Source organism: Anguilla anguilla, chromosome 2 (genome assembly GCF_013347855.1).
Source record: "Anguilla anguilla isolate fAngAng1 chromosome 2, fAngAng1.pri, whole genome shotgun sequence".
Taxonomy (NCBI): Eukaryota; Metazoa; Chordata; class Actinopteri; order Anguilliformes; family Anguillidae; genus Anguilla; species Anguilla anguilla.
In genome coordinates, this window is record NC_049202.1 from 68,565,272 (window position 1) to 68,578,981 (window position 13,710).

A 13,710-nucleotide genomic window follows, 5' to 3' on the forward strand; every position below is an offset into this window, starting at 1 on the left:
GATTCCCTGTTTTTCTTTTTTTACCCCTGTGTTGTTTTAGTAGGATTCTAATGTGTGTGTGTATGTGTGTGCGTGTGTGTGCCTGTGTGTGTGTGTGTGTGTGTGTGCCCATGTGTGTCTGTGTGTGTGTGTTTTCTTTCTCTCCCACATGCAGATTGTGATTCCTACTGCAAAGCCTCCAAGGGCAAACTGAAGATCAACATGAAGAAGTATTGCAAGAAGGATTACGGTGAGTCCTCCCCGGGTCTGCCGTGGGTTTCGCCGGTCGCACGCAGACGTCTTCATTTCCGATCCTGGCACACCCCCCACCCCGACCGCTCCCCAGCGCACCCCCCCCCCCGACCGCTCCCTAGCGCACACCCCCCCGACCGCTCCCCAGCGCACACCCCCCCGGCCGCTCCCCAGCGCACACCCCCCCGACCGCTCCCCAGCGCACACCCCCCCCCGGCCGCTCCCCAGCGCACACCCCCCCGACCGCTCCCCAGCGCGCACCCCCCCCGGCCGCTCCCCAGCGCGGGCCAGCTCCGTGGGCCATTGTAATGATGGCTTACTTTTGGCCGTTAAGAATTAGAGCTGAAGGATCAAACGGAGGAAGAGGCAATCAGGAAGGGGCTTAGAATGCCCCCGATGATGGACGGCCCGGCAGGTATTTAAGCGTTAAGCGGATAAGACGACGTCGGTGTGAGGGACACAGAGGGTCTTCGGCGTTTCGGTAAATCCTCGTTAAGAAAGGGGACCTGTCGCTCTCTTTTTTACCGGCATTCCTGTCACCATCCATCATTTAAAAAAAAAAAAAAAAAAAAGTTTTAGGTGTGCAATTCTTCGCAACTCAAGACTATTTATTTAAGTTCAAGGTGCCAATCCACCAAAGCCATCTTTTAAGTTACTTGTGTACCGACAGCGCGTTCTCTTGTGATGCGAAACAGCACTCAGGCCATACCTTGCTAAGGCGTGTTAAGACAACACTTTGAGAAGCACGGTGCTTTGTACTGGGGAAACGTCCTGCTATATTGTAGATGGACTGGGTTAAAGAATGAGGTGAAACCTTCATTGTATTTTCAAGGTGTACGGTCTGTGTGCGAATGGGCCTCGAACACATTGAAATGCTTGACGTATTGTATGGCAGAGGATCTATTGCTCTGCTGTTTTCCGTGGGTTTGATGTTATGACCTTCTGTAGATGGGATGGAACATGCATTTCCAATCGGGTGGAATGAGGCCGTTTTTTTTCTTCCAAATTTTCAGCCCGCAGGAAAGGTCTGTGGACCTCGGGAGGGTCCCTGTGTGGGGACACTGGACTGGCTGGGGTTGAGGTGCTTGGACTCTTCCATGTGTCAGTTTAACTGCCCTCGGTGTTTGTGTGTCAGTCTTTAATATAAAACCCTGCAGAAGTACGGAACATCACACACTGCTATTCCTGAGCTCTTTTGCAAAGGTCATTGGAGATAGTCGGTGGCAGGAAATTCAAGAACTGGAATCTATTAAATTGAAATCACTGACGTAAGATGTATCCTGTGTGCGATTGTGACTGTGCTGGTCTCTGGTGTGTTTGCGTAACATGCTTGTCTTTGGCTTGCATGCGTCTCTGGTGGTCTCCCATCCGTCTGAGGACTGTGACTGTGATTGGCTGTGTCATCTTAAAGATGACTGTATTTGGGGATGTATCAAGTGTCACTGTAATGTATAACTAACCAAGTCTTTTTTTTTGTTGGGGTGTTCATGTTCTAGAGAAAGTGATTGTCTCTTGTGTGTCTATATGTAAATGAGAACAGTGAGAGAGAGGGATAGGGGGTTAGAGAGAGAGAGAGAGGCAGAAAGAGGGAGAGAGAGAGGGAGAGAGAGACTGAGAGAGGGAGACAGAGAGAGGGAGAGGGAAACAGAGAGAGAGACAGAGATAGAGGGAGTTCTGTTCTGAGGTCCTTGCTGAGCTTCTTGCTCCTGAGTGTTTCTGGGTGTTTCTCTGTGGGGTCTGGCACGAGTCTGTCCTCCGCTGGCGACTGCAGCCCCCGGGGAGGGTGCAGTGACTCAGAGGATTTCCTCCCCGCCTTGGGGGGGGGGGGGGGTACACCCAGCCAGGGTGTGGAAGCGGGATGAGGGATGGCTGCAGTAAGAGCCCCCGCTGCTCCCTCTTACAGACCCCCCCCCCCCCCAACCCCATTCCCCCCTCCCCAGCTGCGCTCAGGGTTAATCCACTTTTGGCTGGCTCACACGCTGAGCTCTGGGAGCTTTCTGTGGGCCCGCCTGAGAGAGGAGCCCAGAGGGGTGACTCCACACTGCCACCCGCGCCCGAGCGAGCGCCACACAGCACCCTGCCTGCGCCCGTGCGAAGGCCACACAGCACCCTGCCTGCGCACCCCCAGGCCTGCGTTAGAGCCAGCGGACCTGGGGGCTCAGACACCCAGCCGCATCTCTTACACAGCTTCGGATCAATTTACATTCAGCGAGCGTGTGGAGAAAAAGGATCTGTCTTGCACTTGCATAGCCATTTGACCACCCCCCCCCCCCCCCCCGCCCCGTCCCATTGGCTGCAGTAGACTCCTTAAGTTCTGCATATTCTGAGGCAGTTCCTTACCTAATGACAGTGGCTCCATCACCCTAGTTTCCATGCAGTGCTCTGAGGCACTGCTCACTGCTGACACAAGAGGCCAGGAGTCCTGATAGCACTTTACAAGTTTAGCTGGATGATAGGTAACCTTCCTCTCTCTCTCTCTCTCTCTCTTTGTTTCTCTCTCTCTCTCTCTCTCTCTCTCTCTCTCACACACACACACACACACCCTCCCGTCGAGAGCGGCCAAACCATTAATCGTATAAATATCACGGAGCATCTCTCCGGTGAACATCCCCGTTCAGCAGATCAGTGTCTCCCGATCACATCACAAATCGTCACAAGTAGCGTAATATAATGGGAGTGGAGCGGCAGCGTCTTAGCGTTTCGGAGCACCTTTCCGTGGGACTGCGCCCCGCTCCTCCACCGAAAAAGCGAAGCGTGACAGTTCTGTCTGACTTTTTCTCGGCAGACTCCCCGACCCTTTCCCGTAACAAAAACAATACAAACACGCAGCCTTGGCATAAGACTGGCCCAGAATCAAGAGTGCATCTCCACCAAATGCGCAACAATGCTTAACGTTCACTTCTAATCATGCAAAAGAAAATACTTTGTGTACTTACTGGTCTATTTAGAGTTTTAAGTCCTAGAATTTGTAAAATATTTGTGTCTAGATCAGACAAAAAAAAGGTTGATGTCCCCTAAAGAGCTCATCCTAGGAGCTAGGGCAAACCTACTGAGAGATTTTTATCAAAAACCACATGCTCTGCTGATTTAGTCTGCGGTATTTTTGGAAAATGGCAAGTTTGGCTTGCTATTTCAGTTTCTGCGCTTCTCCTTTCAAATCCATTTCAATTGTATTCTTGAAGAAAAGACAATTAGATTGTGCTGTGTTTTGTCATCCGTCCAAATAAAATTCATCTTTAATAAAAAAAGAATAACATATCTACAGTAAATGAAAAAGCATACCAGCCAAGAACCTTGGGCGTCTACTTTTGTGGATTGTATTTATGTACGTTCTTTTTCCCGAAATAAGAAAAGACGAAAGAATACGGGAAAACTGCAGTTGCTGCGTTTGAAAATGTCCTTATTATTTCGCTATATTTCGTTTTATTTACAGTTAATTATCAAAGCAGTAATAAAATGGCTGATCGATTCAGTTAGAAAACATAACAGTTAGTGAATCTGTTGGCTATCCCTACGTATTCTGACTGAGAACTATTTCCAGATAACCCGTTTCCTAACAGCAAGAGGGCCAATATAAGATCGCTACCACAGGCTACGTAGCGTCCTTCACTGTGTCTTAATTCAACAAGGCCCTTCTTGGTCTGTGAGGAATAGCACATCTTAAAATAAATGAAAGCTCTTTGTGTATGCGCTGCGTTAACAAGAGCCACAAACATCACGCCTCTGTTGACCTGCGGGTCCGGCATTGTTTAAAATCACGACAACAGTTCCGTCACTATTAGGTACCCATGGAGCAGAACAGATGGGGTGGCGGTTAGACAGGTGTTGACGGATTGCACCCAGGGAGAGATAAATATATTTTATTTATTATCTTTTTTCTGTGCGATGTGTTGTCACGGAGACAGCGAGTATGAAGGAAAATATTCTCCAAAGACTTATCAAAGGCAAAAAGAACAAAGAATGAAAGACCGTTCTGTTTGTGGATGCCTCACATTGTCCTTAAAGGGATGCTTACACAATGCTGTCTCAGCGCTATCCTTAAAGGGACACTCACACTATTCTGTCTCAGAACGCTGCCCTTAAAGGGACACTCACACAATTCTGTCTCAGCGCTGTCCTTAAAGGGACACTCACACAATTCTGTCTCAGCGCTGTCCTTAAAGGGACGGTCACACAGTTCTGTCTCAGCACTGTCCTTAAAGGGACACTCACACAATTCTGTCTCAGCGCTGTCCTTAAAGGGACACTCACACAATTCTGTCTCAGCGCTGTCCTTAAAGGGACACTCACACAATTCTGTCTCAGCGCTGTCCTTAAAGGGACACTCACACAATTCTGTCTCAGCGCTGTCCTTAAAGGGACGGTCACACAGTTCTGTCTCAGCGCTGTCCTTAAAGGGACGGTCACACAATTCTGTCTCAGCGCTGCCCTTAAAGGGACACTCACACAATTCTTTCTCAGAATGCTGCCCTTAAAGGGACACTCACACAATTCTGTCTCAGAATGCTGCCCTTAAATGGACACTCACACAATTCTGTTTCAGAACGCTGCCCTTAAAAGGACACTCACACAATTCTTTCTCAGAATGCTGCCCTTAAAGGGACACTCACACAATTCTGTCTCAGCGCTGTCCTTAAAGGGATACTCACACAATGCTGTCTCAGCGCTGTCCTTAAAGGGACACTCACACAGTTCTGTCTCAGAATGCTGTCCTTAAAGGGACACTCACACAGTTCTGTCTCAGCGCTGTCCTTAAAGGGACACTCACACAGTTCTGTCCCAGAACACTGCCCTTAAAGGGACACTCACACAATTCTGTCTCAGAACACTGCCCTTAAAGGGACACTCACACAATTCTGTCTCAGAACGCTGCCCTTAAAGGGACACTCACACAATTCTTTCTCAGAATGCTGCCCTTAAAGGGACACTCACACAATTCTGTCTCAGCGCTGTCCTTAAAGGGATACTCACACAATGCTGTCTCAGCGCTGTCCTTAAAGGGACACTCACACAATTCTGTCTCAGCGCTGTCCTTAAAGGGACGCTCACACAATTCTGTCTCAGCGCTGTCCTTAAAGGGACACTCACACAATTCTGTCTCAGAACGCTGCCCTTATAGGGACACTCACAGGGTTCTGTCTCAGAATGCTGTCCTTAAAGGGACACTCACACAGTTCTGTCTCAGAACGCTGCCCTTAAAGGGACACTCACACAATTCTGTCTCAGAACGCTGCCCTTAAAGGGACACTCACACAATTCTGTCTCAGAACGCTGCCCTTAAAGGGACACTCACACAATTCTGTCTCAGAACACTGTCCTTAAAGGGACGGTCACACAGTTCTGTCTCAGAGCTGTCCTTAAAGGGACGGTCACACAGTTCTGTCTCAGCGCTACTGTCGTTACTGAAGCTCTACGCGGGCCCACTCACCCTCCCTCCTGGTGACAGGGACAGGCTCACACATGGATGCACAAAGGCCATGGTGGGTCTGTGGCCCCCAGATCAGCTGGCATGTTTGATAATTGGAGGGGTGGGCGGCGTGCTGAAGGGTTTTTGTAATTAAACGTGTACTCATTTATTGTGCTCGACAGAGGGAACTCTGGGTAAAGCTCTGGCAGACATTGGCTCTCTCTCTCTCTCCCTCTCTCTCCTCTCTCTCTCTCTATCTCTCTCCCTCTCTCTCTGGCTCTGCTCGCTCTCTCCGCTGAGACGATCCACCAGCCCTGACAGGCCACATTGTCTGTGCGGTGAAAAGAGGAACCGCTCAGTACCCCGTTCACAGCCCACTTCCCCATGTTCTCTGCCTCTCTGCCCCCCGACAGCCGTTGGGACATGGGTCTAGCTGGCCCTCCCTGGCCTCAGCTCTAGTGTAGGGGTGTGTGGGCGTATATCTCCCTGCTTTGTTTATACCTCAGGGGAGCATTAAGGGACAGCCCCTCATTTGCAATACTGCCGAATTAGAACTAGAAGAACAGAAAGGAAAAGAGAAGAACATTTGCTGAGACAATAATCAAAGAACAAATAATTAAAACATTGACCTAAATTTAAAACATTTGGTAAAATGATTACAGAAAAAAAAGCAGTGTATATCTTCTCATGGGTATATCATCTCTTGAGTAGCCATGTTTGTTCTTAGCAGGAGTGACATTTCCACCATGCAGCAACTGCACTTCTCTCTGGATATGACAAACAGTCCCCAATCAGCTATTTCTGCTGCTCCATAAAGTTTTGGGGGTTTTTTTAAACGGTTTTAAATCACGGGACGAAGCAGAATGACTCGTGTTCAGATCGCTGGCTTGTTAGTTGACGTGGAAACGGAAGGCGAAAGGGAAGGGATGTGCACTGGGACGCTTGCCCTGTTCTTGGGTCATGTTCTGGCACTGAACACCTCCTGTGGCAGGGAAGATAAATAAGCCTGCCCCCCCCCCCCACAGCCACCGCCACCCCCCCCCCCTTCCCCCCCCACCCCCGAGATGAACAAGTTGCCTCCAGCCAGCCCAAAGGCACTGTCCGTGAATGGCAGACCTGTGAGAGAGCACTCCACTGATTCCAACAGGCCTCTTTTCTTCAGTAATTGCAGGCAATTTGCTCACTCCGCCCAGCCCCCCTGCCCTCACCCCCCCCACCCCCCGCACGCACTCGCTCGGAACACTTCCACCCGTCGGTGCACACAATTGCGCAGCCTGGAGAAGCAGGGTTTTTTCTTCTTCTTCTTTTTTTTTGCCTTCACCAAAGGGAAGGAGGAGAGAAGAGACACTTCCTCTGAGGGTTTTCACATACATAGTGCCCCCCCCCCCCCCCCCCCCCCCCCCCCCCCGTGACATATTTTTCCGAAACAATGTCACCCCGTTACCAGGACCCCATGTGCCGTGAACGACTCCCAAGCTAGGGGCGCCCTTATGCCCGCTCCCCATCCCACAGCAGGAACTTCTACAGCCTCTGCGTGCCTCTGCACCCTGCACCCTGGGCTTCATACTGAGTTAACTTGTTCAGGTGTACTGGACTACCGTGCCGCCACGTACATGAACGAATAACCGGCGGCAGTGTAGTGTAATGGGTAAGGAGTTGGTCTTGTGACCTAAAGGTCGCGGGTTCGATTCCCCGGTAGGACACTGCCGTTGTACCCTTGAGCAAGGTAGTTAACCTGCATTGCTCCAGTGTATATCCAGCTGTATAATTGGGTACAATGTAAGTCGCTCTGGATAAGAGCGTCTGCTAAATGCCTGTAAACTGAAACTGAAACTAAACTGAATAAGACTCGCTTCTACCTCAGAGTTTCAAAGAATGGTGTTTGTGGACAAAATGCGGTGTTATCCTCTCTGTCAAAATGAAGCAGCTTCCCAACTGAGATCTGTCACATTCAAAAGAATTATCCTAGTGAGGAGAACAGTTGATTTGTGTTTAACTGCTAAAAGCACAGTAACGCCTGAACATCATGTGGGTACACACACAAGTAGGTAAAAACAATTATTTTCTATGGTTACGTGGATTGCAGGGACAGAAGTGTGGTGTTGTTTTGAGGCTGTGGAATTATCTGTAAGCCAATGTCCAGTCCACAGTCTGCTGTAAATTTTAGGAGTGATAAACCCTGCAAACATCACCTTTGCATGACTTGGCTTTCTGCAGGTTTTATAGCTTTTAGAGTTTGACAATTGTGTTTGCTTTTTTTTATATGGTTTGCAGAAAATTGCCTTTCGATTTGTAGAGAAAATAAAAGAATTCAGTGCTCAGCACAGCCCTGGAACTTTTGCTTTTTGCCCCACCTTATCACCCCCCCCCCCCACCCCCCCCCCCCCCCACCACATTCTTTTTCAAACTTTTGCGTTAAGGAAGGAAAACTGTTTCCAAGGAAACGTCTCGCAGTCGGCCCTCAGAGACTTTCGCTTGTCGGGGAGGTGTCCTTTCAAATGTACATAGTGAGCACTGATTCTCTCGGCTGGGAGCACTATGGCAACTGTTGCCATGATAATGAATATGCACTCTCTATACAAATGGAGGTCAAAGGTCAGGGCAAGGAGGAAGGAATGGGATGAGTGATAAGGACGGTGCAGGTCGGTGATTTGTACACATCCACAGACAAGGGATGGCAATGCTTCTATCTCGCTGATGCCAGACCACATTAATTAAACTTGTGGACAGATTTTGAAAGACAGTCACAAACAGATCTCAGTGTTAGAAAGGATTTATATTTGCCCAACAAAACTGAATGTGTTTCTCCCTCCTCTCTCTCTCGCTCTTTCTCTCTCTCTCTCCCCCCTCTCTCTCTCTTTCTCTCTCTCTCTCCCTTCTCTATCTCTCTATTTCTCTCTCCCCCTTCTTGCTCTCTCTCTCTCTCTCTCTTTCTCTCTCTCTCTCTTTCTCTCTCTCCCCCCCTCCTCTCCCCTCTATTTCTCTCCCCCCCCTTGCTCTCTCTCTCTCTCTCTCTCTCTCTCTCTCCCCTCTCCTTCCCCTTCTCTGATTGGCCCCCGCCAGCGGTCCAGGTGCACATCCTGAAAGTGGACAAGGCGGGCGAGTGGTGGAAGTTCACCGTCAACGTCATCTCCGTCTACAAGCAGGGCGCGAGCCGCATCCGCCGCGGCGACCAGTTCCTGTGGGTGCGCGCCAAGGACGTGGCCTGCAGGTGCCCCAAGGTCAAGCCCGGGAAGAAGTACCTGCTGCTGGGCAACGACGACGACTCCCCCGACCAGAGCGGCGTGGTGGCCGACAAGGGCAGCCTGGTCATCCAGTGGAGGGACACCTGGGCCCGGCGGCTGCGCAAGTTCCAGCAGCGTGAGAAGAAGGGCAAGTGCAAGAAGGCCTAAATAAAAAAAAAAAAGTTTAAAAAAAAAAGAAAAGAGGGAAGAAGAAGACGACGCCATCACGGAAAGAGCGGGAGAGAGGACGCAGGGAGAGAAGAAACGGAGGGATGAGGGAGGGAGAGGAATGGCGAGGGACGGAAGGGGTGACTGAGTGTTGCTGCTTTGTGTAGAAGCATGAAGAGAAAATTAGGATGTTTTTTGTTTTTTTTAGGAACTTTTTGTGAAGGAGCTCACTTTGCATTTTCTCTTTTTTTTTCCATCAAGATTTGTTTTTGTGGATTTTTTTTTGTTGCCAAGTTTGCACCTAATATTCCCAGTATATCAAGTTGTTTTTTTTTTTTTTTTACACCCCCCATTTCCATGGCTTCGTAACAATTTCAATCCATTTCTTTTTTTACGGGACATATTGTTTCAGCATAATTACGAAAAACAAGCTACTGTATCACATTTCTGTTTCTACAGCAGGCAATTGGGTTTTTATATATATATTGAACAGCTTCTTCCCGGCAACTGAGGGGGCGGGGCCAGGGGAATGTGAGGCGAAGCTGCTGTCTTATTGGTGACTTCCAGGGCTGTGGTCTTGTCACGAGAAATGGTGTAAACAGCAATGCAAGCGTTCACACTTTAGATGTACCGTAAAAAACCTTCGCTTTCGATGTGGTTTCCACTCTCAGAGTCACGTAACATAGAAAAACACGTTCAGTACTAGAGCGGCTTCCTTGACAAGGCCGCCATTTTCCTCAGTTACTTACAAAAACGTATCCTCTATATGTGGACCAGCTCGTCGTGTGTAAAATACCTCAGATCTTTTTTTTTTTAGCTCACTCTGCGTTAAGCTGAGGAGTGCTGTAAAGTTGCATGTTTTTGGAGGAAATCCTCTGCTGGGCTATGGGGTCTTGGACCGGCATGTGGACTGAGGTCACGGATGCCCCTGTTGGGTATAAGAGGCACTTAGGAATTCATATTGCACCACAGCATTGTCTCACCAACATTGAAGCTAACGTTTGGTTTGATTTGACAGTATGTTTCTTTTTTTTTTTTTTTACATTTGTTGTGGGAGAAAAGATATGAAAATATACAGTCATAACGGTGTTCCTCGATAGTCTTTACATGCATGGAAGTTCATTTTAGATGGTTAAAGCTCTTCTGCATGGTTCCGGATTGCATGTAAAAACCATTTCTGGGGAGATGAATTCTAAAATCTCTTTTAGACTGGTGCTGCTGTTTTATACTTAAATAATTGTTGTCATTTAACGGGAATAGTTCACGTTCTTGAGTTTTTTTTGTATATTGTTCCAGTTCTATTGTATGTTCTCGACTGGCCCAGACAGTTTTTTTGTGTATGATGGACGATGTTTTAGATGCATACAGAAGTTTTTGATGACCTGCCAGCTTTGCAATGGTCCGCATTCTGAGGTTTCTGGTCAAAAGCAAGAAAATATACTTCACCTAGCTCCAAAGCAACTTCCAGAGCAATGTTAATAGAAAGTTCATATGTATATTACTTGATTATTCTTCAAAAAAATAATGTTCAATCCTATTTTCAGTTGGAATTATGTCCTATGACCATGTCCTACCTACACACCTGGAAAATGTGGTGCCTACTGCATATCAACATCACTGCACAGGACTTTGAGAGTGAAGAGCTTGTGCCACTTGACAACTGCAAAGAACAGAAGTGCCAGCACAATATAAAAAGAGACTTTTTTTGTTTATACTTGTGAGTAAATGTCATAAAATTAATCGGCTCATGTTAATAGCCTCTGGAAACAACGAGTGCAGTACAAGCTGTTTTGACATTACTGACGTGTATTTTCTTGCTTGCGGCCACAACCCACTTAATGCCCACATTGTTGATAAGTCGGCAGATCATCACAAACGTCTGCAAGCATCTAAACCATCTTTCATGCCACACATAAACTGTCAATGAGAAACATACACTAAAACTGAAATAAACCACAGAAAGTGAACTATCCTTTATTCAAGTTTGTTGGATTGTCAACCCCAAAAAGAAAACATACAACTTATGCAAGTTTTGATCTTCACAAAGACTCACAATTATAGACCAACGACCAGCTGTCCATACAGCTTTCCTGTTATTTTTTTGAAGTACAACTCAACCATTTGTTCACATTTGCATTGTCAATCAGTGTTCCAAAAAAGGCTTTTTTTTTGGATAGGGTAGTTCATATCCAGTCACTAGGGTTAAGCTAAAGATGGTGCCAGAAATGTGCATTAGGGAAAGACTGCATCCCTCAGCAAGTGTAAACCAACCTGGAGTACTTGTACAAAAGGCTTAATTAAATCTAAGCTATATGTGGAAATATAAATCTGATAAACTACATGACTTCATCTTGGTATTCGAAGCATGATGAAAGCAAAAAAAGTAAAGAAAAAACATGTTGTGTGCCAAAGACTTCAAACTGTCTGAAAGGCACAAATCATCCAAAGACTAGGCCTTATTGTTGTGCCATGAGAGTAAAATTAGCTTTTAGTCTGGCAGAAGTTAAAAAAAAAACGGGCAAGAAACAAAGCAAAACAAAGCCAGACTCTGTATCAACTCCGATATCTTCAGCATGACAATAAACATTCTTGGTGTTGCTTTGAATCAGTAGGATCTTCCACCACAGTAATACAGCTATAATCTCTGGAAATCCCACTGTTCTCTGTGCACATCTATATTCCTTTTTTCTTCCACCATATGCTGTGAGCTGTCAGCCAATCACAGCCAATCTGGAGCTGAAAAAAATGTTTGCGGATGATCCTGTCAATTACAATTACCGGTCTCTGAACATAACTTGAGAAAGATGTACCCTGAACATTTCATTAAGGAGAAAATGCACACTCACCAAGGTACAAGTAAACCAACTGTGAGACAAAATGAAGACCGTCTTTCCCTGGAGAGAGGTCCAAAGAGATTTGAACGCTTCTTAAACAAAACAAAAAAAAATCATGTATCGCCTAAATCATTTGCAAAGTACAGACTGATGAAGAAAATTATGCAGACCCCTATCAATTAAATACATCATTTGTGTGATAAAATAATGTATCGTTGTTGCTTAACAAGCAAAATTATTTTATTTTTTGTAAAAAAAAAAAAGCGAAATAAAACAAATACATAAAAGATGTGTGCATTTTAAAAAGGTGCAGAGGTTTTCTGGTACGGAGGGGTTACAAAGTTAATTTTGATGTGTGTATAGTTAACATGTTTATGCATTATCTAGACAATTTTAAAATATCATTAACCAGAATTCTAATTATTGTAGATTTTAACAAAAAAATTAAGAATGCTGAAAGAAAGCATTCCCTTTCCCGATCTGTGAGCCAGCAGGACTGCAGGTAGTGCAACATTACAGCAAGGAGGGGGATCTGAGGAGTGAGTGTGAGGCAGTGGGGTGCAGCAGAATCCCACACACACACACACACACACATATGCACACACACACACACATACGCTCACACACGAATGCACACACGCACTCACACACACACATACGCATGCACGCACACACTCATATGCACACGCACACACACGCACATACACACACATGCACTCACGCACACACACGCACATGCATAAACATGCACATGGACACACATGTACATGCACACACATACACACACACTCGGGTAAACAATCAACTGACTGGGCCTGACTTACGTATAGATGTATTTGCTTCCTAATCTCTCCCAACTAATGTAATAAATAAATCCAAATAAATAAATAAAAATCAACAGAAATAATACGTACAGCACACACCTTTGTGTTCTCACACCCTGGGCCTACAGGACAGAGACCAGCTGCCCTTACCCCTCCAGACACTGGTCAGCATGCATCCGGAGCACAGGGCTGCCTGTCTCTCTCACTGCAGTGGCTTAAGATGACGCCAGCCCACCCATGACAACTGGCTCTCAGCCAGACATGAAGGGGCTCCAGAAATATACTTCCATTAAGCAGATGGATAACTGTAGATTACTAAAAAAAAAGTGTATTCTAATTAGGGTAGAGGGAACAAACAGAAGATGTTTTAATTTATTGATCTGCCTGTTCCTGGGTGCACAACGCAGCCCTGTTAATTCCACTCCAGTCCTGCACAACGCATTCATCAGGTCTGACTGCTGCTCTATTGCAAATATATGTCTTTGTGTATAGATCATTAAAACGAACGTGTATGCTCATTACTGGCATCTCCTCACAAAGATGAATGTATTACATATCTATATACGATTAAATATATACGTATATGCATTTTATTGTCCATTGTAATATCCACAAAAAACAATGCCACTTACACATCAACACACATTTGGAATGAGATATATAATCAAACAACAAACTTGTTTTTTTCTGTGTTTTAGTAGCCCCACGATGTAAATTTTAGATCTGTTGTCCAAGCAATGAGAGGACGTGTGCATTTGTACTGCAGACTTGTTGGAACTTTGCATTTTGTTCATTCTATGAATTGTAAATGTTGTTTAGCTGTGGCCATTGCAAGAGTTTGCAATGTTTTACAATGCATACTAATATATTATTGGTTATTATATATGAATATATTTAATGACACATGAAACATTGTGTGTTTTATTTTTGTCCTTTTTTTTTTTGTTTTACTTTTCGTGGCTGTTGGATGTGATTAGGGTCAGAAGGATATTATAACTACTGAACACCAACCTGGTAGAACT

At 46.1% G+C, this 13,710-nt stretch overlaps 1 protein-coding gene across 2 annotated transcripts in view; it reads left to right on the plus strand.

Annotated features, from left to right (window-relative positions):
- ntn1a (netrin 1a) overlaps window positions 1-9,059 on the plus strand; it is a 74,047-nt gene extending 64,988 nt beyond the window's left edge. For both annotated transcript variants that reach the window (XM_035402018.1, XM_035402009.1), the window contains exons 6-7: window positions 155-229; window positions 8,702-9,059. In XM_035402018.1, coding sequence (XP_035257909.1) covers window positions 155-229; window positions 8,702-9,030 — 404 coding nt within the window. In that variant the 3' untranslated portion in view covers window positions 9,031-9,059. The remainder of the gene's footprint in view (window positions 1-154; window positions 230-8,701) is intronic.
- The last annotated feature ends 4,651 nt before the right edge of the window (window positions 9,060-13,710 follow it).